Below are 26787 nucleotides of genomic sequence, written 5' to 3'. Positions count from 1 at the left end.
GGAAGTGCAAAGTTTCAGTTGGCTCCTGTTTCTAGGCCCTGTCCACTGTTGACTGCATCAATATAGTTTAATAAATAGAAGGAGGATTGGGTTTGACATACCTCTGATAATGTCAAACTGCTGATGGGCTCCTGTGCGGCTGGAAGAACAGTGCAAGTTACCCATGTAAAAGTGCTCTGATGCTAATTATTATTATGAATATTACACAGTATTTATATAATATAGAAGGCAAAATTTACATACAAAGGGCACATGTTTTAGTAATAACTTTGCCATAATAAATTATTACAATTTAAGTCCATTGCTACTTACTGTACCCCTCCTCAAACCCTATATTTGTTTATTTCGGTATGCAGTATACATATCCTTTTGTACCTGTTTTCTATCCAGACATGTGATTTTGCACGATCTTTCATCTTCTCTGACTTTGAGTGGTCCTCAATGATGCAGATTACAGATCTAACATTATAAGAATGTGCTGATGTTTTGCAGTTAAGTTTGCTCTCTGGAGGATTTTACTGTGAGCCTGGCTAATGCAAGGACTACCGGGAATCTGGGATGGCCCGCGCCAACAGGTATTGGGCTAACTAACATTGGGCGAGGCACATATTTTTTTAATGGGAAGCCATAATTCAAGTTTGAACGTTACTCTAGACACATAACTTTCATTTTTATTATTTTTCTCAATAGTAACTAAAGATATAAATTCACTTTAGTGAAAACACAGTAAGTGCCTTGTAAATGTAAAAGTTGTGGTGATATTATCACTGAGCTGCACATAGCCTGTGCAGAGAAAGGAGCTGTGGGAAGAAACCAGCAGATTTCCCTACTAAAGACAACAAGATAAAAATATATCAATCACCATTCCACCCTAAATCTTTCTTTTAGTTTTTAATTAGCTTTTTATGAATTCATATCTCTGATAACGTCCTAAAGGTTGTTTGCCAAAGGCTCAAAAATAATAGCACAAAACATACACAGGTTATATAATGTATAGATTTCAGGCCCCAGGTATTTTATGTGTTTCTGTCTGGTGGTATCTTCCTTCCTGTAGTTCACATTAGATGTGTTCACAGTTTATGTATAGCGCAAACCAAATATTATGTCTTGACATTGATAGTGAATTTGTTATGTAGCTCTATATGCCTGTAATGCAGCAGTGGTTTGTGTGGCTTGGCCTTTACACAAAGACTTTGGGTACACATAGCAAAAAGGAAGAAAGATTTAAATCACAAATAGCAGAATGTGGAGATTCTTCGCGAATTAGAATCACAGGATAACGCTGAGTCATTTCTTGTTTGTGGGTAAAAGGTATACACAGTATACATTACATATAGGATTAAGGTTATATAAGTACCTAAAACAGAAGCCACTTTAAAATGACCTGTTGTTTAAAAACTAACTTTGAGTTAGCATTTTGAATGGCAACACATTAGGGCAACTGCATATACCATGCAGCACACTACTGCAGTATTAGAAGACATGTTGCATGTCCATTCTTTGTCTATTAAGGTGCATGATCAGCCCAATTATTTGAATAAGCTTTATTAAGGCGATGCAGATTAATCTGTGATATAACTTGCAATAAGGCAACCCACCAATGTGAGAATGGGCCCTTCAAGTTTGGTTTGCTTCCAATGCACACATTTTAACCAAACAACCAGCATAGTTTGATGTATTTGTGCACCCTGCTACAACAGTATTAGATGTCATGGGGAGGCCTGCTTTGCCTGCACATACCTGTTTTGTTGTATTTTATGTATTTTTCATGTGACTTTTTCTTTTTTTACTTTCTTGCTGTTATGTACTTTATGAATGCACATGAAATCATATTAGAATTTTTAGATTTTTCCCCCGTTGGTATACCAGGAAGTATATTCTGTACTTTTGATAAACCACTGCAGAGATTGCAGGATAAAACTACACTCTGTTGTTTTCATTATGATTACACTAACAGAGTTTAAAGAAGAAGGGTAAAATGTGTATTGCACATTCAAATGTAATGAACACATTTGGTTGGCTAATGAATATAATGAATATGCATAATGGTAATAATTTTTGTAATCCTCACAGAAAGATTTCACCCTCCCTGTATTTACTTCTGGTTTTTAAATTTCAATAAATGTGTTTTCTCAGTGGCAGGTCTAATTGTCTATAGATGCCCTAAAGCTGAACTAAAGTTAAAAATAGAAAAAATTGCAAGTGGGGAAGATGTCCTTTATTCAATAAAATAAACTTACCTGTCTGATTGCAACCTTTTTTTACACTCTACCATCGGCTCCATAGCAGGTGCCGCCACCTACTTCACCTTCATCCAGTCCTCTTCCAGGTGTCAGATCTTTGGCCATCTTGATTGGCCAGGCTGGGATGACCTAACTTCTGCACAGTCAGTGAGAGTACATTCAGTTCAGGCAGCCCTGAGGGATGCAGATCCTAGCATCTTATACAGAGCAGCGTAAGTGCAACCCAATGTACTTTAAAACCCTACTAAACTCACCTATCCCCATTTTTTTCGTAAGATGCTGACATATTTTTCCTTCTTCACTTCCTCGTTCCATCTTCAGCCTTTTTTATTGGCTGGACAGAGATGATGTGTCTCTGATGCTGGTGCGCAGGGGTTCATTCAGTGCCGGCAAGTGCAGCGGGAGTCAAGGCTGTTGCATGTGTAGCTCATCTTTTCAACAGTTCCACAGAGCAATTAGGCAGGTAAGAAGGAATATTGCAGATGGGACATTGACCTGTCTGATGAAACATTTTTAAAAGTGGAACTTTTCCACTTTAAAAAAAATTGTAAACAGGCAGGTAAGTATGTTTTGTTGTAAAAGGGACATTGCTTGTCCATTCTGCAATAAAAATCTTGCTTGCAATTTTTAATTGCAGAACTTTAGTTCCTCTTTAAGTTTAAGGCTTAACACCTAATAGCAAACAGTTAATGGCCTAGCATGTTCATTCCCTTGTGAACTATAGCTACATCGAACTGTGAACACTGATTCTAATGCATTTCAAGATGATGCAACAACTGTGTGGAATATCTACAACATGATTTCAGTGTCAAATCTGGCAGATGAGCCATGGCATAAGGTGATTCCTAGCCATATGGAAAGGCAAGAAGAATGTTGGTAGAGAATTGTCCAAAGAGTTATTAGCTGGCAAATATAGTTAGTGAGGTTTTTGCTGAGAACTGAGCCTGAGTGTTGAATCATATGGCATTATAAATTCTACATTCAGTGCCAGACATAATCACTACATGCGCAAAATGGGGAAAAAACATTGGTTTTATGTCTCACAGGCGTGGCTTTTGAACTAAAGGACCCTGTTTCTTGACCATCAACAGCTGCTTGGGTGTCCTTCAACAGACTCACATTGTCATATACAGAATGTTGAAGGAATTATACGATTGGGGTTGAAATGTAGCTTTCATACATTTGGCTGAAGGTTTCAATACCCTGGGAGTATTGTTCATTTTGGACCAGATTTATTTTTCTCTTCCAATCTCTTTGCCAAGTTCTTTGCAATTTTCCTGTTTGTGAAAAACAGAACAGGCCAGTATAATACTTCTCCAGTGCCGATTCTTCACCCAACTAAAGGTAATCTCCTGCCAGCTTCTTTTCATAGTGTAGGAGTCAATCAAATGTAACTATTTGTTTCCCCAGTTTTACAGAACGTGCAGTTAAAGTGGACTTATCTGCAGATATTTACAGTATTTTCATGTAACATGCATGCATGCCACAAAATGTTTAAATGCAATAATTGCAGGCATTTATTATCTCTCTAAAAAGCATACAGCCTTTTGCCTGCTTTCCTTTAAGTGTGTAACTGAGGTCCTGTTCTATGATTGGAGAAATCTGTCCTCCAAGTAGCACGGATAGTTCCAGTTGCTGGTGACAAAGAAGTTCTGTAGAGAGAATAAGACCTTTTGGAGTTGGTCTCTAAAACTAGGCCTACATTTGAATAACACTTAGAGTACTACTTTCCTAGTGGATTACAAGATTGGGACTGAGCTTCCCCAAGAACTGTCTTGAGTTGCATCAGTCAGCATCCAATAGCAATAAGTTGACGTTCATGGCTGATCTTGCCATCATGACCAGTTGTTTTGCATTTTAAAAGTTATCTGTATCAAAAAATGAAAAAAAAAAGTGGTACTTTGCTCCACCAACTTCTGTCCTTCACTCAAGTTCTTCTGTCCAGTTTTGAGGGCCTTTACTTGCCACTGAAGGTGCTATCGGCCCATTTAATGGTGGTTAGTATGAATAGACCATGAAGTCAGAAGTAGGCCACAGTAACAAAGTTAAAAAAAACTAGGCTAGGCAGCACCTTTACTTTTGGAGTACAAGTGAACCGTTCTGGAAGTGTACCTTCATCATTTTGATGTTCCAGCAGTAGTAGCTTGTGAGATATATGTATACGCAACCACCAAAATTAGGAAAAATCCCACATTTAACTTTTAACAGTGAACTCCAAGCAAACAGCATAATACACAATATGAAATATTATATAGGAGTTGTTTTAACTGGCAATTATTTGTGTTTGCCTATATCCAGTGCTAAGATTTACACAACACTATTGCCTGGCAGGGAAGAGGACTTGATCGTTCCTCGCTTCACCATCCTCATCCTGTGACTGAACAATGCACAAAGAAACAACACCCTGTTATATCCATCCTTCTTTCACTCTGCTGTGCTGTACAGTGGATTGCAAGAGGCTCTAATCAGGTTGAATCCAGGCACTTGCGCTGTTTGCATTTACAAAAATACATGTAAGGATGTATTACAGGATAAGAAGGTGTATTAATTTTTGTCTCTTATGTCTACCTGGAGTTCATATTTATTTGTTTATGGGAGTATTTTCGTGATAGACTTTTCACACAGACAACATTAGATACAAAATGCCTGAGAGCATTAGGAACTCTTCCCATGCCTCTCTCCTCTCGGTTTCAGGTTTATTTTAAGAACAGATACCTAGCACGAATATACTTTTTATTCACCTCCTGAAAACATTGCAAGTAAGAGATTAGAATTTCTGTGAAATAATTACAGTCCAATAACAGATGTCTTCATCTCACCCAGGAACTAAAGCACAGGAAACAGCAGGCTTAGCAGTTTAAGGACAAGTATCTTCCAGCCCCTAATCACTCCCCAACACCAAGATCATCAATAACTTTACATTGGAGCCTAGGATCATGTGATCTGATTTAACATTTGGCAATTCCAGTGACAAGAAGTTGAGCTACACCATGCTAAACATTCAGCGAGGATATCTGCTTGGTTTTGAAATAGAACTTCAACGGGCAGGAAAGGGTTGTAAACTTTAAAAGATTTTTATTGAGGAACTTAAAGTATTTCATAACAGTACAAACTGAGCAATCTTGGTGAAAACTTTAGGCCTTTTTTTTTTTTTTGCTTTGCTTTAAAATAGATCTGGAGAACAAATTTCACAAACAGCCGCAATGTATTTATACTCAGAAAAAGGGAACTATTTTTTGATACCCAGAAAAGGGGGAACAGATGATTTCAAAGCTTTTCCTGAAAAACTAACGGCCATAGGATATTTTTTACAACATTTTATAACTGCAAGGGTAAAACTAAAACCCCTGTAAATTTATTTATGTTTTTACTATCGGTGTTCCTTCGACACTTACCTTCAATTCATGAGTGAGTCCAAAATCAGAGGATATCTCTTCTTTGACAGCTTTCACTGGATCAGATGTTACCAAAAGAAGATTTTCCCCTCTTCTTCCAGTTCTTGTAAAATTGTAGACTTGTCATCACTTTTCAACACAGGTTCTAACCCTTCCTATGTTCTGCAACCCTTCCGGCAGCTGGAATTTCAGGGTATGTTGTTAAAGGGGAAATAATGGGAAAGCAATGGCAGTATCCCCCATTAGGAATCTTTTTATTGATCAGCCTATAGGAAGTAACATCTTTTGCTGTCTAATTGGTTATGTATCCTCACAGCTCGTATATGTAGAACTCAAGAAAATCTTGAGGAGTAAACTTCCTGGCTGCTCCCTGGGCCTTGGCATTTTCTTCTCATGTCTTACAAACTATAAATTGGGAGTAAAACTGAGGTTTTAAGTTGCTGACAGGAAGATGTGCATTGGAATTTAATGGTGGCAACGTTCACCCCAAGTGAATGTGGTCATTATATACATAATATGTTGGCACTATATAAATCCTGTTTATTATTATTATTAATATTATTATTATTATTAATAATAATAATAATAATAATAATAATAATAATAATAAATATGTATGGTGAAATTATTTCTCTGAAATTTCTCTCCTCTTCTCACATGTAAGAAGCACAATTTGCTCTGTGTCAGACATACAGATTGGGCAGCTTCAATGCACCAAATCATTTGACAATAAAGAAAAGAAAAAGATTTTACATAAGAGGATAAAAGTAAAAAAAACCTAGCAGCACTAAACAGTAAACTAAGCAGTCAACATAACTGTTTTAATAAATGAATTTTCCCTGTATGTTCAGTTTATTATACTGCATTATCCCTTTCTACACTCCAGTTTGAAAATTAGACAGGAAGATGCATATAGGGAACATTTCCCATCTGCATTGTTACTTTTTTTAGTTTTCATTTAGGCTTTGCAGTAAATTCTGTCCATTTTATTAATTGAAGATTTAAAATGTTTTCTTTGGAGCCATTACACATGGCAGCATGGTTGCGCAGTGGAAAGCACTGGCTTATAGCTCTAGGAAGCCAGGTTTGAAGATAAATTATATGAACATCTTGATTTAGCATAGCTGCAGTGTCTGCCAGATAGCAGTCAAATCTCACCAATTAGAAATTACTTGTTATTAAGACCTTACTGCCAGACCATTAATTTCAAGAAAAATCAGAACATTTTTATATAGTGTAACTTGCCTTGCTCTGTGTATTAAAACCCTTATTACAATCTTTGTGATGTTGTTCACAGGCACTGGGTCAACAAATACTTTAAAATACTTGATTTTTCAGTGCTTTTATCTGCAATTTTTTGTTGGTGACAAGGCTTTTTAAGCACACAGCACTTTGGAACACCCAATGATTATGTGGTGCATTAGTAAAGTCAAGTGGTTTCTCTGTGTAACCAGGATAAAAGGAAAAACAATCTTTCAAATTAACGGAAGGAGGAAAAATGTGTTATATTCACTGTAAATGATATGGATTGTGAAAATATTCCCCATATTGCATAATGTACAAGTACTTATTTTTTTTAACCAAATTGATTTCCAGCATTTGTGAGTCAAATTGCAGAGCTGGAAGAGTCACAAACTGTGACAGATTGAAAGTCTTTTGGTACAAATTATTTGAAGGTACTATTTGTAAGTGTTTGGTAATGCAAATTAAACAACAGGAGTTCTGATATCAGAGTGAAGCCAGGGTTTGGAGAAAATTTGCCTGCAGGATTTATGAACAGTAAAAGGCACCCAGGAAGGGAACAACATAAAAGTAAGATACTGACTGATTATAAGAGTAACAGGGAAACCATGACCCATGATCAAACAGTTTTTGGAGTGAATGTACCAACCTCAGTCCAATGACAAACTGGCGGAGATTCCACAGAAGGCTGACAACGCTGCTCTTGGGATCAGTAGGACAGTGGCTTGGCATAGTCAGTCTGAAACAGGAAGAACTGTGCTGAAATGTTCTTTAGGTAAGAACACTTGCAATAAATTAATAAAATATTTACTTGGGGTTAGTGTGTACACAGTGGGGTGGATGTAAAACAAAGTTAAAAAAATAGATTTTGGATTTAAATAGCTTTCCACCAATGCTGATGCTGGCTTTGCATTTGCACTGGCAAGTGGAAGCTTCCAGACAGCACAAACATTTTGCTGTAAGTCAATTATTAAAGCAATTAGTATTCAGCATTACTAGAAAAATTGCTTTCAAATCAGACCATAGAGATGGCTCCTTCATGGTTTTGCCATGGGCCCCTGCAAAAATAGTTAAGGCTCTCGCTGTATAAACAGTGAACATGCATTTTAGGACAACATAGTGAACATACCTCTATGTTTACAGAAAAAAGAGAGTTTACACTGTGTAACTGGTTAAAATAAGCGCATACAGGGCAGCTAACTTCTCTAACGCTATGATGCTTGCTGGGATTGATGAATAGGGAGTTATCTCCATCATGAAAATCTCTTGTTTGTCCCAGGAGATATAAAGCAATGCCCTGTTTGACAGAACCATTTAAGCCACCTTTACCATCATTTATATGAAGCAGAGTCTGTTTTATCTCTCTTTTACGCATCTGGAAATTGTGACAAAAATGGGCAGGCATCTGTTGCAAGAAAAGGATTTGTATGGCTAATGCTTATAGTAACATTACACAGAGGAATCTCTATCCCATTTCTCTCCAAGGAATCAAACTAGACCTGTGATGTCAGCCTTGGGACATTACAAGCTTTACAAAATAATATGGAGTCACTTGGCTGGAGCTTAGTTATTAAGCTGGGAAATTGTTCAATAAAACCTCACAAGTGACTGAGAAGAGAGATTGTCAAATATGAACACAGTGAAAACATACTTTTACAGTACTAACAGTTTAATCATTTGCATGTGACATTCTGTGTATATTGGTATACTACTTATGTAGAATATTATTGTGCAGCAACACCAATCACATACTCCTGACCTGCAGAAAACTTATTGCCTCCTGATCACAGGGATGCTTGCCCATGTGTTCCCCGCTCAGTACATATGCAGGTAATGCTTTTTAGGGCTTATGCCCATAGTTGTCATTTTAAACTCTTGATTTGTTTCCACTCAAATGCAAGCGTATGAGTCCAGAAAAAGAAGGGAGTGTTTGATATTCTTTGCCTGCAGTTCAAACGCACCTAAATAAGACATTCTACATCTGGTGAAAAGGAATACAGCACAACACAGATATGCAGTACAGCTTCTATACAGCCATGTATATAGTTAAAGTCAATAGGGTTTTGATGACCTGCGCTTCATGTGCATTCCAAGCACATGCCAAACACAGGAAGCAAACAGCCCTTAGTATGGCTTATTGATTGTATTTTACTGATTTTTGTTTTCCATGCAAGTCCATCATACTGTTCAGTCTGCTTGGCATATCATGTATTGCAGGGGTCGGCAAACTCCAGCCTTTAGGCCAGATACAGCCTAGCCGGTAGTTTGTTCCGGCCTAACGCCCCCTGGCCGATCCGGCCTAATGCCGGCCGGCAACCGCGGCTCCGGAGCCACGGGATTGCCGGAGGATTGGCCAGGGGGGCGTTAGGAACTACTGGAGCTCCGGAGCTCCAGTGCCACCCCCCTGCAGTTGCTCCCGTATTTACTGCGACTGGCGTTGATACTTCAGCCGACGTGGTAAGTGGGGAAAGCTTCCTGAAGGTAAATCCCTCTCCTCCGCAATGCATACGGAGAAGAGAGATTTAAATTCAGGGGGCCTTCCCTGGTGGTGGGCGGAGTCATTAGGGCGGGTCCAGCCTAGTGTGCTCCCGCCCACCCCATAAATGGCCTAGTGGCCATAAAACTTTGCCGACCCCTGATGGAGTGTTTCAGGTTAAAAGCTGTAGGTAAGGTACTGCCAAAGAAGACATTTATTTAATCTTTGTACTGGCTAATGCAGATTGAAACTGAACACATGCATATAAATAAAATACACATGCATTTAAATATATAAAGAGAAGAAATGAGTTTTAATCAAGTCCATGAATCATGTATTAATCACGAAAAGCATTCATTGTGCAACCAACAAATCAAAAAGAAAAGGAAAAGAATTCCAATTAGGTACCATCACCCAGTTAAAAACCATAAAACAACATTTTCTATTATTCATTTACAAGCCTTTAATCAGGTACTGGGGAGTCAGGACAAATACCAAAAGTATATGTGTAGGACAGGAAACATAGTATCCAGGCACAGCTAAAAATGTATCAGCGTGTAAACACAGCTTAGTGGAATGTAGACCATCACTAGGGAAAACACTGATATATAATATCCATCATCCAATGATAATGTTACCATCCACAGATGTTATTGATAGTGATTGGTATCTTGCTTGAGATGGTTTAACTCAATGCTGTGGCAACTGATCAAAATATTATATCCGACAGACACTCATTATGGCTGCTTGAAATCCTAATGTCATGGGAAGCAAATATGAAAAGTCTTGAATTGCAGAATGCTAAAAATGTCATCATAAGAGGCCTCTCAACTCCGTCATATATCAAATATCATCTATCTGCATTCAGCAAGTGTGATGTTACACAGGCCTGGATTAGGTTTATTCAGAGCTGTAGACAAGGTAACAACTCTCTTGTCTTTTCATCTCTCAGTTCAGGAAAGATTTGACGTTAAAATGATTATATATTGGCTCCAATCAGTCTGTGTGGGTTTTAACTAATTTTTGGCCAAAATAATCAATTCAAAAATATAGCGACCAATAAATCTTAAAATACCAGACCAAATCTTTTCTAAAACCACCTCTGTGTAGGAGCTTTACAGAAGCAGAACTACTGGGTAGAACACACATTGGAATGTCCTTTCAGATGGAATGGCATGACTAGGACACACTCACAACTTGTCTGCCTGTAGGAAATTAAAACCAATCTGCACACATGTGGTGCCATAGTTCAAAGCCCCTAAAATGCAATTGCCATTCTGAGAGTCCTGACGCTGTTTGAATTCATGTGACACTGTCAGGATGTCTGACTTGCTAAATTTTGTAAATGCATATTTATGTATTTTGTATATTTTATGTTTGTAGTACTTTAAACTGAAAGATCACAACTGTGAAGGTTGGCTACACTATTTTCTACTTTACAGAAATGCCAAGGTGTTTAATGTGAAATGTATTGGATTTTCCAGGCATAATTAAAATACAGGACCAGGGCAGGACTGGAAGACTTTGGTCTGGGTGATCAAACACAATCTTGTGGCCCTTTTAAACTAGGGACTGATATCTGTGGGCTACAAAACGTGTACTAAACAAGGTATACCCAGGATGGATCTATGAACAACGTCGGGGGACCACTGTACACATCTGATTCTCACCCGAGAAAAGCCTGACCATTCGTATTGGGCGAGAATCATCTGATGTGTGTAGATAGCCTTAATACTGTGGTGATTGATGTCTTTTATTTTTTTCTTTCTTTTTTTTTGTCATCCAGCATTGGTTTTCTTTTTTGGCATTTGGATATGACATCTACAGTGTTCTCCCCAGCCTCTTTAGACGGGCGCACCACCCGGCACTTTTCAGTAACCACCCAGCTGTTTTTATATGGTTACTGAAGAGTTAGGTCACATTACAGGGGCTGCCACCCATCTAGAATTTTTTCCCACCCAGCTCAAACGGAAACACGAAGTTGTAGATGAAACATTCTCAAAAGATGAAATATTCCCCTGGCCTTGAGACATTCACCACTTACACCTAATGCAGATCTCACTCTAAACAACGAAAGGATTAATGATTAAGTATCTCTATTCATGGCTACCGGCCCTACATTTATTATTGGTAATAGCCTAGGGGCAAACAATCCTTAGCCTACTCCTTCCCTGTACATAAGGGAATTTACCTTCCCAAACAACAAAAAATTAAAGCACTACATGTCAGTATAATGCCCAGTATGTTACATTGGCCGCATTAAACATTTTAAAAATATAGCTGTATCTAAAACTGACCTATCCTAGTGAGAATGTTACATTTGATATTTGAATTTGAAAAGCTTTGCATGCATGCAAAACTGATCTGCTGTTACAATCAATGGATTAAATCAATTTACAGAGCAGAATTTTGTCTTCTTTGTCAGGTCGGTATATGTGATGTTATACAACATATTTACTTCTTTTGTATTTATATAAGTAGGACCAAAAAGTACATGTGTTTAGAAAAGGGAACCTGTGAGTGGTTGGATCTTTTTCCCAGTGAATAGCTAACATTTCTGTGCATGACTAGTGATGCAACAAAGAACCTGACTACAAAATGTTGTTGGACTACCTGGAATTATCATTAGTTAGTGTTGACTGTTACAATGGCATGCTGAGTCACTTTGTGGTGTATATCTATCGGAGAAACTCATTACTGCTGTTGCCACCTTCTTGTGCTGTTAAGAGCTGGTAAGATAACACTCCACTTACACAATCTGAATGCAAGCAAAGTGCGTGCTTACTAAGATGTTTGTTTATCGCTGGATTTACCCATGAATCACACAACTTTCACAAATTTTGCAACTGAAAATGCAACATGAAAAATGTGTTATTCTTGAATAAAAGGTGTGTACATCCCGAAATAAAAAAAATACATTTTTCTTTTTCTAACAGGAAGGAAATACTATTATTGTTAAATACCTATAATCTGTAGATTGATAGGCAGATTTGCATTTTGTTTGTAAATTTGAAATTAAGAACGTATGTTGGGTTATGAAATTCTATTAGTGAGAAGTTCAACCAGAAAGTAAGTGAAGGAAAATTGAAGGATGACAGAAAGAAAAATCTGGTGGAGGTTCTAGAATTCTCCTAATCTATAGGGCAATGTTATCAACACTTTGGACCTGATTTATTAAAGCTCTCCCAGACTGGAGAAGATAAACTTTCATCAGGGAACCTGGGTGATCCAAACCTGGAATGGATCTGGTCCAGGATTGAAAACAATTCATTCATGAAAACATGAATGTTAAGAAACCCCTTTATGGTGTGCTGGATCACCTAGATTCACAGATGAAAGCATATCTTCCCCAGCCCTGGAGTGCTTTATTAAATTAGGCCCATTGCAGCAATTCCACATCACATATCACAGCATTGCATTTAACACAGGTAAACACATGCAAAACAATTCTGTCTAAAACGTGAAAGAAGAAGTTTTGTCTGAACATTTTAAGCTGATCAGAGGGCAATAGGGGGCTATAGCTCAGCTTTAATATATTATTTTTACAATAAGGGATCAGGAAGTGGGAGAGTGACAGAAAGATGAGTGTGATGCTTTTTCTTTATGCTTCTTACCTGGAATTTGACATTACTAGCACAGGCATTCAGGCCGTTACTAGTTTGGTGTATAAAAGAGTGCAAACGTATGATATATAATCAAAAAGATCTTAGAGAAATATCTTTGTTCAGTTTTTCAGTCCTGTGAACTTCTGTATATGCGTGGGTAGATTAAACAACCATAAGTAAGCCATCTAGATTCATAAAATATTTCTATGTGTGGGTAGTCAATATTTAAACAAAATAGCTTGTTAAGTTTGCACTTAGTACTCAGTTATTTTTGACACTGAGGTGGACCCATGATCATTTTTCAATATGTAACTCATTTTCCCACAGTGCTAATACTGTTCTATTATATTTTTTAACCAAATAAAAACATTTCTCTGAACAATGCATCAAGACTGCTGTCTAACATAAGAAAACAGAGTAAATTGAACCATTTTTTAAATTTTGCATAGCGTAGGAAACTATTAAACAAAATCTCCATCTGTTTTTATTTTATTTGTCTCATTAATTTCCCTTCACTTTTTGTCAATAGCAAGAAAGAGGAAATCTCTCTAAAACAAGGGAAATCCTCTTTCATACATCTGTCACCAGAACAAGGATTCTCATTGGAGGATATCTCTTCTGTTCCTGTTCTAGTGACAATTTACCATTTGGTACTTCTTGGTTTCAATTCTTACTGACTAGATGTAGAGTAGCAATGTCTTATCAATCGCAATCCTTGTATTTGCATCTGGTCACTTACATAAAACATTTAAGAAAAGTTAGCATGACAGCCAGGAAAGTTAGCAAATATAGTTTCCCTGTTTCTTTAATGACAAGTCTTCTGCTGCTGAACAGAAGTCTTTTTGGTATGTCCACATCATACCTTTTTTTGAGTCATGGGAGAGATTTATCCTTTTTCTATACATAGAATGGCTAACTAAAGATTGTGAAGGCTCTGTGTCACAGATTAGATATTTAACTACAAACAGCAATTGAGACATAAGGACTGACCAATGAGGACGATTTTATTTCCATATAAAATAAACATAAATTTTATACCTCACCTTAAAAAAAGAGACCAATTCACTTAAATTAAACGGTGATCACATGATAGGCTGATGTCTGAGTTTTTTCTTGCAGTTTTCACATTCTGACTGCCATGAGAGCTGACCATTAGTTTCCAGAAGTTCTTATCTCTGGGCCCTCTCAAAGTGTTAAAGGAGTCCACACAGGGTCTTGAAGTCTTTAAGCAGCCATTCTGCTGTGACAAAAGGACCAGTCAGCTGACCTATTTTACACCTTCTTCTAGTAAAGGGATGTTGAAGTCAGTTCATCCAAAATGTTTAAATTTTAAAGTTTCTGTTTGATAGATGCCAGTAATAGAGGCAACCTGACAAATAATGTTTGGTGACTGGTGGGATGAAAGTTAGAAAAGAGCTAGAACAAAATCTACCCACAGGCGAACAGGAAGAAAGAAAAAAAACTATGGCAGGAACATCATGAGTACTCAAGTCATAAAGGAGCCAAAGGTTTCTCTCCAAACTCCTATGTGAATTATCATTACCAGATATCCACTACAGTTATTATTATTATTATTATTATTATTATTATTATTAATACGTGTATTTATACACCGCTGATATATTACACATTGCTCTGCAAAATGCATAGTCATATCACTACAGTTCCTCACATCCAGGATTAGATCACAGAGTTCTACCTCTTAGGGAAAAAATCTTGCTGCTTATCTCACAGGGTACACAGGATCAGTATAGCGCTTTCTAAAGCCCATGGGTTCTATTTGTGCATTCTTCTGCCTAAAAGCCTAAAATTTATCAAAACTGGACAGGCTTTATCAGCTTTATTCATTTTTTAATTTCTATGTTTTGTTTTTTTTTTATGCACAAATTTTATGTATTATGCCTTGACCAGGGTAGCTCGGATCTTTGGCCCCTCCCCTTTAAAACTTTCCCCACACTTAAAACTTTTCCCGCACTTAAAACTTTTCCAACCTAAACCTTTATTTTTACACTTAACCCCCCACTACTCTTCCCCCCAAACTCTTAGCCCCCCACCCCCTATTACTCACCAGCCATCCCCCCCTCCTCAAAAACACACAGACACCTGTTTGGGATTAAAATGGCTGGCAAGCAGCTGTTTATTTAACAATGATAAAACTTCTTTATTAAACTTTATTAAACTTTAATAAACTTTATTTAAAGTTAAACTTAATTATATTTATTAAAATAACTTTATTTAAATAACATATATTAAGATGAACAAACATATAAATGAACAAAATACTATCAAAACATTAGTATACCACTAACATTTTCAGATTTGCTAAGATATAAAACTTTCCTTATCTACTTATAAATATCTGTAAACCAAACCCCTTGTTTAAACACTGTGCCCTATTGCACTATTTCCAAAAATAACTCCAGTTTTAACTACAAGGCTGCAGGAAAGGTGAAGCCCGCTCCAGCAAATGTAATTCACCATTTAGTACCACACTGGCCCCTAGCCGCCCAGCACCGCCTCAGGGGCCCCACCATAACACCATTATTGGACACCCTACCACTGGGTTGCCCTTCCAAAATTGACCAATAGGACTCTTACCCTCCTAGACCTGCTGTATCTGGTAATTCATCCAGTACATGGACTCACTCCAGCTACTAGGATGCATCTATACCTTAAAAAAACTTTTGGGCAGACTGTTAGACTGTCCAGTATTAAAATATGAAACACAGCTTTTCATAAATATGAAAATCTTGGTATGTTCTTGTTTACTCCAAAATATCCAAAGTTTCCGAGACTTGAATAACTTTTGCTTTACTCACAAAAACTGTTTTTATGTGAGTGAATTGGTGAAGAAAATGGAAACGTCTGATGGTAGTAATATTACAAATTTTATTTATTTTACATCTCTGCCAAAAAAAAGGGAATGAGTGACACATCCTAGACAACTCTTGCAGGACATAGACATACCAGACTACTTGTATAGCCTTCAACATGGTTAAGAACTGTGTATATTGTGCTAAAAATATAACTTATCATAAAGCAGACATCAGTGAGTCATGTTCTGGGTGAATTCCTGCAGAGTACTCATTAATTTAATCATTAACTCAAAGTGAAAGCGTTTGAATTTTCTGAGTACATAGCTTAATGGACCTGCTGAACTCTGAATCTTCATGATTTTTTGGATATTTAATGCCATGTTTTTGCTAAACCCCTAATGACTGGTTCTAAAATTTGCTTGTTTAACATTTTTTTTACTATCTGGACATAAATCCTGCAAGAAATCCATGTTAGTCTTTTTATGTACTTTTTTCTCCACCACCGTTTTCATTAGGTTCAAACAGGAAAATAACAAGCAGAAACAGAAAAACCTTTCTCCTATGTGACAGCACTGGAGCATGTTTGTTGGAGGCTTAAGCTACGTACACACGGCAGATTTTTATCGCCCGATAATTGGCCGATGCCGATGAAAATCTGCCCTGTGTACAGTCGGTGTCGTCCATCGTCCGGACGACCGACCTGCCGGATCCACGGACGATGGACGACAGCCGATCGTAATGAAAGGGAAGGGGAGAGCGCGCAGCAGGGTGCCGCTCCGTCGCTCTCCCCCCTCCCCTCTCCATAGAGCATGAACGGTGCTGTATGTACAGCATCGTTCATGCATCTTGCAGCCCCTTGTCGTTGGAAAGGATCGTGAAAGATCCTTTCCAACGACAAAAGTTGCAAGTGTGTACGCAGCTTTAGGCAGCCAAGAGATTTCCCAATGGGATGAAGAGGGAGTCCGTAGCCCATTGTAAACTCTGGGTTATGATTTAGAACTGACCAAGGACTTTCTTTGTTGTTTTCATTGGTCAAACAAAGTGGTGGGGGAGCAAAGGAAATTTGGGTATAGGGTAGTAAATTAGCCTAAATTTTAACGCTGTATTGGCAAGGCACAAGTTCATTACTAACTCACTCTCCATTTGGTTTTAAATGTTCAATGTCACCTTGTTCAGGAAGGCCAAAGTGACCTTGTTTCTGGAACGCCCCCAGCCCCTTTATATGATGCTTGCTGGCTGCCCCCTCTGCTCCATTCTCTACCCAGCATGTTTACGTATGGAGAGAATGTGATCTCAGGCTGAGCCCAATCACTGTGACATTACTGAGAGTCTGACCTCACAGGTCACCCATGTCAGAATAACTGATTTAAACACTGGCAAGGTGACTAAAAGATGGTCAGTTAAGTCTGATGGGTGTTTTTGAAAAAATTCCTAACATGGGGTGTTCATTTTTGAGATCTTGAAGTAGAGTTCTTGGAGAATACCTCTCCAGCATCACAAGCCGGGTGTTCTCAGATCACCAACAAATGGGACTGGGGAAACACAATGGGCCGGATTACATTTCAGGGGCCTACAGGCACAGAATACCTAGAGTATTAATCTCTAGACCACTACTCTAGGTTAATTTAAAAATGTTAAGTTTATAATTGGCAAAAAACATAAACTGGCAAGGTAAGAGCAGGGAATGCCCATAACATACAGATCTGTCCAGGTGGATAGCATAGGCACCCACTGGCACAACTCCGAGGGTCATTCAGGCATTAAAGGTATTCCACCTCACGGTAACGATACCATCAGGAAAGGAAATAGTTCATGCTTGATAGTTGAGCTAACTGCACTCTAATCTATGTACAGGCAAGACTGTATGAATGGGTAGGTGACGCTTGCCTTCTTTATAACTACAAGACCACTAAAAAATAAGTATAGTGCACACTGAGCACAGCGCCCCCTGAAGTAAATGCCCTCTAGCAGGGCACTTGCATGACAAGTTGTTACCATAGCAACCATGGGGTCATGTTGGTTGTAGGTGAGACTCCTAGACCTAGCCAGTCACCTCTGCAGCCATTGGCTCCTCTAGTCACATGATTAGTGTGCCCACTGGCACATCCAACCCTGGCGCCAGGGCTAGTCCGCATGAAAAAACTGAGGCGCCGAATACATGAATATGGCCAAGGAAGACTAAAAATAGGTCTTTTCTACCTAAACCTGTTCAGCAATAAAGACTTGGAAAGCCTGTTCAGGTTCCAGAAAAGCAGGCGGCTCCACCTGTAAGTTAGCTTTTTATAGAAAGACTTCTTATCACTATGATAATAAAAGCAAAGGTTGTGTCAGTCATTAAGCTTTTTTAACTTGGTATGGGAACAGGAATGTGACACACGGTGCAAACAACCTGCTTTGACAAGAATCGTTCAGCCGCTTTCTTTATGTATGTAAAGTGTAAATAAACAGATCAGGGTCCCCTCAGCTGCAGGTATGAGGCACCACGTGACTGCTCTTTTTTTTTTTTCTTGTTCAAATCCCTTCAGCAGATGGAGCCCTGAATCTGCTTTATAAAGAATGGCCGGGCCGAGGGCTGAGACGTGATTGGGCCACGCTCCAGCCAACCCCGGAGTCCCCTGGCTAAACAATGCACACTTCTTTTGTGTATGTGAGTGTGGAGCTGGCTGGGGCTGCGAGCTCTATTTTTGGCGGGGCTCCTCCTCCTGCTGATCTATTTCTGTCAGTCTGAGCTCGGGGCAGCGAGTGTTGTGTGCACACCCAGAGCTCCGGCTGCCGCACACAGGGCAGGTGAAGGGGCTGTGAAGGGTAAAAAAAAAAGCAACAAGCAGCTTTCGCTTTTTTTTAAAGTTTCTTTTCCTGCTTGTGGTGCAGCATCTGTGGATTGTGACTGGGGGCTCTGCCTTGGATTGTGCTGCAGGGGCACGGTGCCCTGGCATGGCTCGCTGGGGTGTAATGCCCTCCATGTGATGGTAGTATTGGGCACTGCTGCAGAGAGGACACTGTACACACACACCTAGGACGGGGGACCTGTGCCCGCTGCCACCCCTTCACTCACTCGCCTCCATGCCTGGATTACATCAAATGTTAAACACCATTTACGAGGCTGATTCCGCTTCTTCTACAGATGGCATCAGAAGGGGCGAGCCGGGGCTGAGGTTTGGGCACAAGAGCAGCACTGCAGGACCAGGTAAGGAAGCCAAATACATCATCATTGCTAGCATGTCACATCTCTGATCACTGGTATGTATACAGCTCACATTGTGCCCTATATCTACCTCTGATAATAAAGTCTTCTGCCAATGCACATTGTTATGTGTGACCAGTGCCCTATATCTACCCCAAAGTCTGATAATAAAGTCTAAAAAAATGTTATCCCCTATTTATTGTACGGCGCTGCATAGTATGTTGGCGCTCCTGTTTAATAATAATAATATTTGTCAGATCAAACAGAAGTATAATAAAGGTGACCAACTTCTAACAAGTTAGCAGTGTGTAGGTTTTGCCCATTCTTTGCTTTATCATTCACCAGCCATGGCCAACATGGTCATCGATTGCCACATTGGCCGTGCCCATACAACGTCTTATAATGGCCCATTTGCTCTCTGCAGATTAAGATGTGCTTTATTGCACATTTGTCGATGTTTATAGCCTTCAGCAGTTGCTAATTCTTTTTATGTGAGTAGATCATTTAGCAGAAGGAAGCTGTCAGAAGTACAGGATGGAGTCTACATTTCCAGCAGTGGCTGAGATAAGTTTCTGCAGTTGGTAGACGTTGCTTATTCTTTGACTTGTAGTTCTTCACATGGCACCAAGACGCCTTGGTCTGGATTACCATGTTGGCTGTCATTATGGAATCTTTATTGTTTAATATCTGGATGACATCAATGGGCTTATGATGTAAAATAAAAGGGAGTTGTCCGCCATTTATTTGTGGTCATTTATATTTCTATTCTATAGTGTTTGTTTGAAGTGTTTTGTATGTAGTGGTAAAATAAAGCATGAAAGTATACAGTATGAGAAGTTCACATTGAGTCCACCAAGCCTAGGTTTCAGCACAGGTTAATATAAGTCATAGCTGCCAGTAGACTTTGAACATTCTTGGAATGCTAATTCTACTGCAGCCATTAAAATGCAGATTGCCCTGGTTTGGAGGACCAGTTTACTTTCCATTTTATAATCTTTATTATAAATGGTATGACCTATTCACACCTTTAATGTGCTTTAAATGCATGCGTTTTTTTATTGGTGCATTTCCAGCAAGCGCTTAAAGGGTATCCTATGTAAATGCACTTCATGCCCCTAAGGTTCCAGGAAACTATGCATTCTGAAATGAATATGTTAATTGTCACTGCAGCTATGGGAGTCCCCTACCAACTTCATTCAGAACCAAAAAAAAAAGATCTTGAACTTCTTCACCTTAACTATCCCATTTGATACACTAATAATGTTGTCATGTTCCAAATATCAGGTGTGTTTCTCACCTGGTGTGGGGAAGACAGTGATTCATAATTGGTGTTGTTGTTTGATGACAAGGGTGACACAGTGACGGGTGAGAAAACCTCTCCCTTTCTGAGCCTAGTACATTACCACAGGCGGCAGGAGTGGCCTATGACCGCTGGAGCTTGCCCCTGGGTAAGTAAAACAGGAGCAGGATGGACCCGTGACCTTTCAAAGCCTGTTCTTCCTGTCCCATAACGGCTACTGTGTGTTGCATGAGTGGTATTAAAATAACTGCCTGAAAACAAAACCTAAAACTTCTAACATACCTTCCTGCTCATAAACTAGCTTTAAAATGACACATTGCCATGACCTTTGCACGATCATTCTTTGGGTTGACTGGTTTTTAAGATGGGGAGCCCCTTCTTTTCCCTAGAAATGTGCCTTAAAAATGGAATAATGTACATTTAAACAATCAGTGACCCACTGAGCTGGTTGATCCTAGCCACATACACTTTTGTACAGATAACATGATTCATGCACACACAGCATGTGGTTTCTAGTTGCTGTTCCTACTTGAACTTTTGAAACATATTTTAGTGTACTTCCACTCTCTCACAGAATAAAATGTAGTTTCTTAATGAGACTAAAACAGAAACTGTGTATATGTTGCAAGAAATTACAGATTAAAGTAAAAGCCAGTTCTTGGTAAGCTTTATGCTGTTTTTGTATTGTAAATTAAGGAAATAAGGGCTCTTTAGCAGTGTGGCTGGGTGCTCAGAAGGCATCACGTGTGAGAAGAAGCAGATGTCCGAGTGTAGACATTTCTGAGTCCTCTACTTTTAGGGATGTCTGATCTCTTTCCTTTTTTTAACGCTACAACAATAAATCAATTTTGTAATTGTTCTCACATGCAAAGGTATGCTGAATGCAATGGTAAAATCCTTATAATATATATATATATAGATAAGATATATATATATATATATATATAGAACAATGGATAAAAGTCCTGGAGAGCAGCTTTAAGCATCCTAGAAATTTGCAGCGGCTGTGGAACCGCAAACTTCAGCATGCTTTGCCAGCCTGTAATATTCAGTCCTACAAAAGATGGAGAGAGCCTCATTGGTGGCAACTCTTATATTTATAACAGTTTATTACTATCTTAAAAAAAGAGGTTTTTTTTTTTTTACAAATATGGGGAGTATTTTTGTACATGGTCCACTGACTTTCACACATGCTGTAAAGAGTATATTAAATTACTTGCACGTAATCGTAGAGTCTAACAAATTAATAACACCATACTTATATTTTCCCATTGGTCCTTTCGGTGTGCCAACTCCTTGCTGTGTTAATCCCTGCAGAATCTCTGTTGGGAAGTCAATGAGAAATACTGTAACACAAGCAGACTTCATGAGGCATTTATTTCCAAGAGAAGAACCTCTCGCTTAATGACAACAAATCGGTTAATGGCCAAGACCCCCCCCCCCCCTCTTGTGTCCCAAGCCTTAGTTTTACAAGAAGTCATCACAGGATATAGGCAAACTGATCTGTTTCTGTCATCAGTGGAAAGCAGATTATTAAATATTGCTAAGACACACTCAATTTATGGGATATGGGAGTGAAGGTGTTGTGTTTGTGCCAGGTTTTTACCACTGTGGTCAATGGGGAAAGTTTAAGCCTTTAAAACTGTCTGCACTAATAAATGCAAACCTTAATATAATTTTAGATACATTTTGGATGTTGGCTGTAGTTTAGGGCTGTGCTGGGTACTTCTAAAGTCTAATCTGAAGTTAAACGCAGCTGAAAACATACCTTGCTACCAGGTATTTGTAGTTATTTACTTAGGTGCTGTGCTGCCTTAATTTGTATTTTGGTACATTGTACAGTGTTTGCCATTTGTGGGAGGTTGATTTTGGAGAAAAAAAACATTTAGCTTGGTGAGTTGATGCGATAGATTACAACCTATTTGTAACGGATAAAGAAAATGTTGCAACACAATACATGCCTATCTGAAGTGTTGAGGTCACACATATTACAGTTTTTTTTATTGCCTAATGATTCTCATTAAGTTACTATGGGACACTTTGCTTTATTATTGCCCAATGATTTCTAAACTTTTTAGTTCAGTCTTCATCTTATTAATTGATACCATATATGTTGAGGCATGTGTCAAATGTGAACAAGGTGAGCCATTATCCAAGATATCCCAGTATCTTAAAGTAAACCCAGACTTTGTGCAAGTTGGTATTTTCTCTTTATGTTTACAAACCCCTTTCCTACTAGAGAAATCCCCAATGCTCTCTTGACCTCCTCACAACATAGTGCTTGGTGGCTGAGTGGCTAATTTCCAGGTGATTTGGGGGAAGGTTTGCAAAGCCCTGACTATACTTTGATTCTTTAAGAATTTTTGCGTGGTCTAGCCCAGGGTTTGGGGGGCCAGGTGTTTGCAGAAGCACTACATACAACATGTTATGGACTCCCCTATAAATCCTCAATATATAACAAAAGTTGATAAAATTGGTCAAAAATTAAGCTTACATTAAATACTTTTCTTACTATTAAACATTTATTTTTTTACAATAGACATTGAAACAATTGCTGTTGATATATACAATCTTAGAGTTCCTAGGCACTTCCTCTCATGGGACAATTATTTTTATGCACAAACTTCCTGGCCTGGGAGATTTGTTTTGGCTTATACCTGAAGTGTTTCAATAGTTCTGCAGCGCCAGCTAGAAAAATATGACGGTACTGTAAAAACACCCGCATTCTCCAAGTGGTGATTTACTATCCATTCCACTGAACTCATGAGAATCACATTATTTCTCAGACATGGAGAAGCAACCAGACTCTCTCTGGCCTGAAGGTAAATTTCATTGTAATATCTCATTGTGATGATCACAAGCTTTCCTAATCTCTGGGAGAAATTTACTGTAAAGGCCGATCATGTCATTCAGTTTATCAGTCTGTTAAAGGCATTTATAGTTCTAATGGTAGTTTTTTTGGGCACGGTTGTGTGTTTTGTTTTTTTATGAGAAAAATTGTAAAGCATAAAGAAAAACATGTGGTTCAGATGCTGTAATGAAATAATCTCCATCAATGTAATAATGACTTTTGACTTGGTTGTCTTTTGAATCCTAAATAAACTACAGAAAAGCACAACAGGAATGTCCTGTTTTGTTATTGGATAACAATAAAACCCTCAAACCTGTGTTCTTATATTTGAGGAACATGTCAACTCTTCTGTCCAGTGTCGGGACAAGGTAAAATATTGCCCCCAGCCCCCATGGATTGCTGGACCTGCCCAATCTGCACTGCCTGCCTCCTGCAGAAGTACCCCAGCGGTTCTCTCCTCTGCTCCAGCGTTGTCCACATTTGTCATTGGAGGAATGGAATAATGGAATGCACTTATTAAGTAATCAAGGACCTCAAATGGAAGACAGAAGTGGTCTTAATTTAAATGTGATCCATATTTTTTTTAGTACAGTTTTCCAGTTTCTGATTGGATGGATAGTCAGGTTCATCAGGCTTATATTATTATTAATATTATGACATGATTCAAAAATATTTAACTATTGCTATTTTTTTTCTTTTTCATTCGCCAGTCAAAGATGTTCTTTTCCTATAAAAATGTAACATATGATATGTTTATATTAAAGGTGCTGTTATTACTGTTTGGGTGGACCTGGCATGTTTGATACAGAGGTAAAGCTGTGTATCCTGTAAATATCAAGTGATTTGCTAGGGCAAAAAATATAAACAAATTTTAGAGTGTTGATACAAAACTTGTTGCTTTCCCCATTGTAAATAAAGGAGATACAAATCTTAATTTGTTTTTTTATGCCATTTTACAGATCTTATATGAAAATCATTTACTTAAACCGGAGTTCCTATTTAAATGTATTTGATATGCCGCCTGTTGATATCCTCTAATCTCTATATAAGCATGAAAGGACTGGTTTCTGATACCACTTTTTGTGTGGCTTTGTCCTCATATAATAGTCTTGGCTATTCTTTTTGGAAGCATGCTCAAATTTCTAAATACATTCTCTTAGGAAGAACAAAAGGTTGCCTTCAAATAAGCAAACACAAAGGGCCTGTTAGGGCAAGTCGCTCCATTATTAGGATGTCAATTACACAAAATAATTTGGAAAGTGCTATGGACTGAAATAGTTCCTTGATTGTGTTCATGGGCTAGTTCATGCATTTAGGGAACTGTCTCATATTTTATAATTGAGGACTTGAAACAAAAGTGGTGATTTGGAGCGTTCATATGTATGGCAGAAAAATTGCTACTACTGTCACAAATGCAAACTGTCCACACAAAGGCTTTTCCCAGAACGTCAGAATGATTAAAGGAGTTTTCTGGATTTCTAATATTACCTTTTGTTCAGTATTCTAGTACATCAAGTTGTGTTATTTCCACCCTAATCTTGAAATCGGCTCAATTGCAAACATCGGTATTTGGTTTCCAACCTATGGCAGATATTTGTCTGTTTTTAAAATAAGACCAGTCTGCATTCTGTACAAAGGAAACACATCTGTTTTACAAGTGAGATTCATGTTCATTCTGTTCAGCTGGAACAAATGACATCACTAAGGTATGATTTATTGAGCCTGTCATAACTCGGGAATGTCACCAGTTTCTAGGGAAATGATGCACTGCATTTTCAGGAATATTGCTACAGCCCGTATAGTCTGCTGCTAGTGTTTGTCCACCACTGGTCCACTTTACATCTTCATGATTTCTGTGTTTTTGGTCGAACAGAACCAATAAAGGTAAAACCAAAAAGGTTGTTACAAAAGTTGTTTGCAGTGATGTGGTATATTGGCATCCATGTACGCACTGTACAACATTGAAAGGATGCAGTGCTATTGTGACTATAGCTGTTTGACAGGCTATAGTTTTTTTTACCTTTTTACCCCAGGGTCCTCTTTGCTCCAGTTGTACTTTCCTTACCAAAGCTCCCCTCTCATCTTCTGCCTCTACTCATGGTTTAAGTCAACCCTAAAAATCAGGGTCTGCTTACCGTAATATTCACCAACTTTTATGTACAGGCTTTGACTAAAAAAAAAAACAAAAACTTTTTTTGTGATTGGCAGAACTTGATTTTCAGGAGGCTTGGATAGCTATTCCACAGTGAATTTGGATGAACTGAGAGCATTTAGGGTGCAAAATACATTCTAAATATTTAGGGCTCATATACACCTGTTCTATGATGTTAGCACTCATTTCATGCCTTACAACTTGCACATTCTGTATGGCACCGCAATGTATTAAGTTGCTACACACAAACACATGTTTTGCAGTACACTAAAGTGCATAGTAACACACTACTGTATGGAATAAACCACCTCTCTCCTCCCTATCTGTACAACACATGTAATAATAACTACGTAAGTTGCCTTGCTGGTAATTTTCTTGGCAGAAGCACATTGTGAGTTGATTCTTTTTCTGTTGGGTTGGTTGTTTGTGGCTCTATTGAAAAGGCTGTTCATTATGGAAATGAAAAAATGGTTGGATAGGAAAGCACAGACAACCATTAAAAAATCAGAATGGTTCTACCTGTTTTTTGGATGTCTATGTTCTAGTTCCCATAACATGCTTCCCAGTGGGCATCCAGGAATCAATGAAAATGTAAGGCCCTTAGGGCTTCCACATGGGTGGTTGTAAAGTGGTGCCTTTTGTCCCAGGAAGATGCAATTGTTCATGCAGCGGGTTAAATTGATGAATGAAGTAATGTCTAAGAACACTATTTACTGTCATTACCTGCACAATGTATGTCTGCTGTCACCACTTATTAAATCCCTCTCATTCATTTCAATGATAGGCAGCATGGAGTAGCAGTAGATTGGCAGGTTGTGTGCACACCACCATTCTGCAAGTACTGCAAAACCATTTGTGTGAGCAAGCCCGAATACAAGAACGTGTTTGGAGATGGGCTTTGAAAGGCAAGCACAATCAGTAATGTGTAGAGATCACAGATTATGATGCATATTATTCATTTCACACAATGACTTTGCCCTGAGTCTTATCACTGTAATAGATTATCATTAACTCAGTTCATTTCTGACAGGTTGACACTTAGGAAATCTAGCAGGCCATTATAGCTCTGTAATTTCCTGTAAAGTGTGCTATTTTAGTATTATCTTTCTAAGCATAAATACAGCATGGCTAAAACATGTACTGCCTGATAGTATTCATTGGTGAAAGACATATGTCAGTGATCATCACTGCTTCTGTAATGTGACTTGCCTTTGTAGGTCTAAACATGCAGAAAGTACATTTGGCAGTTGTGTTTGAGTTTTCTATGTGATCTGAATGCATTTACTTTGCTCATTAATGTTTTGTGTACAGTCTTGTGTTCCTTTTATTGATTATATATACACTACTACCCCTTCTAAAAAAGATATTTCTAAGTTTTTAGAATGTTTCCAGAGATAGTCCTCTGGAATGGGGTGTGTGGGGTGCTCATATTGTCTTTGTGAGCATTATGTCCATAATACACATTTAGATTGTAGGGCAAATAATTCTGGAACTGTGAGGTCATGAACCAAGAAGCTAAGAAC

The 26787-nt window shown here is 38.4% G+C and overlaps 1 protein-coding gene across 5 annotated transcripts in view; it reads left to right on the top strand.

The window, feature by feature from the left end:
- Nucleotides 1–26787, top strand: part of HDAC7 (histone deacetylase 7) — a 185341-nt gene that overhangs the window by 91240 nt on the left and 67314 nt on the right. For 2 of the 5 annotated variants that reach the window (XM_072406616.1, XM_072406580.1), the window contains exon 1: nucleotides 18420–18964. The exons of 2 other annotated variants lie outside the window; for them this stretch is intronic. In XM_072406616.1, the coding sequence (XP_072262717.1) occupies nucleotides 18841–18964 (124 nt within the window). In that variant the 5' untranslated portion in view covers nucleotides 18420–18840. Of the gene's footprint in view, nucleotides 1–18417; nucleotides 18965–26787 lie in introns of those variants that run through there. One more of the 5 variants, XM_072406588.1, reaches the window with a different exon arrangement.

This window comes from Pyxicephalus adspersus, chromosome 1 (assembly GCF_032062135.1).
Source record: "Pyxicephalus adspersus chromosome 1, UCB_Pads_2.0, whole genome shotgun sequence".
Lineage (NCBI taxonomy): Eukaryota > Metazoa > Chordata > Amphibia > Anura > Pyxicephalidae > Pyxicephalus > Pyxicephalus adspersus.
Note: the sequence above shows the minus strand (reverse complement) of the source record. Positions and strands in the feature narration are given on the sequence as shown.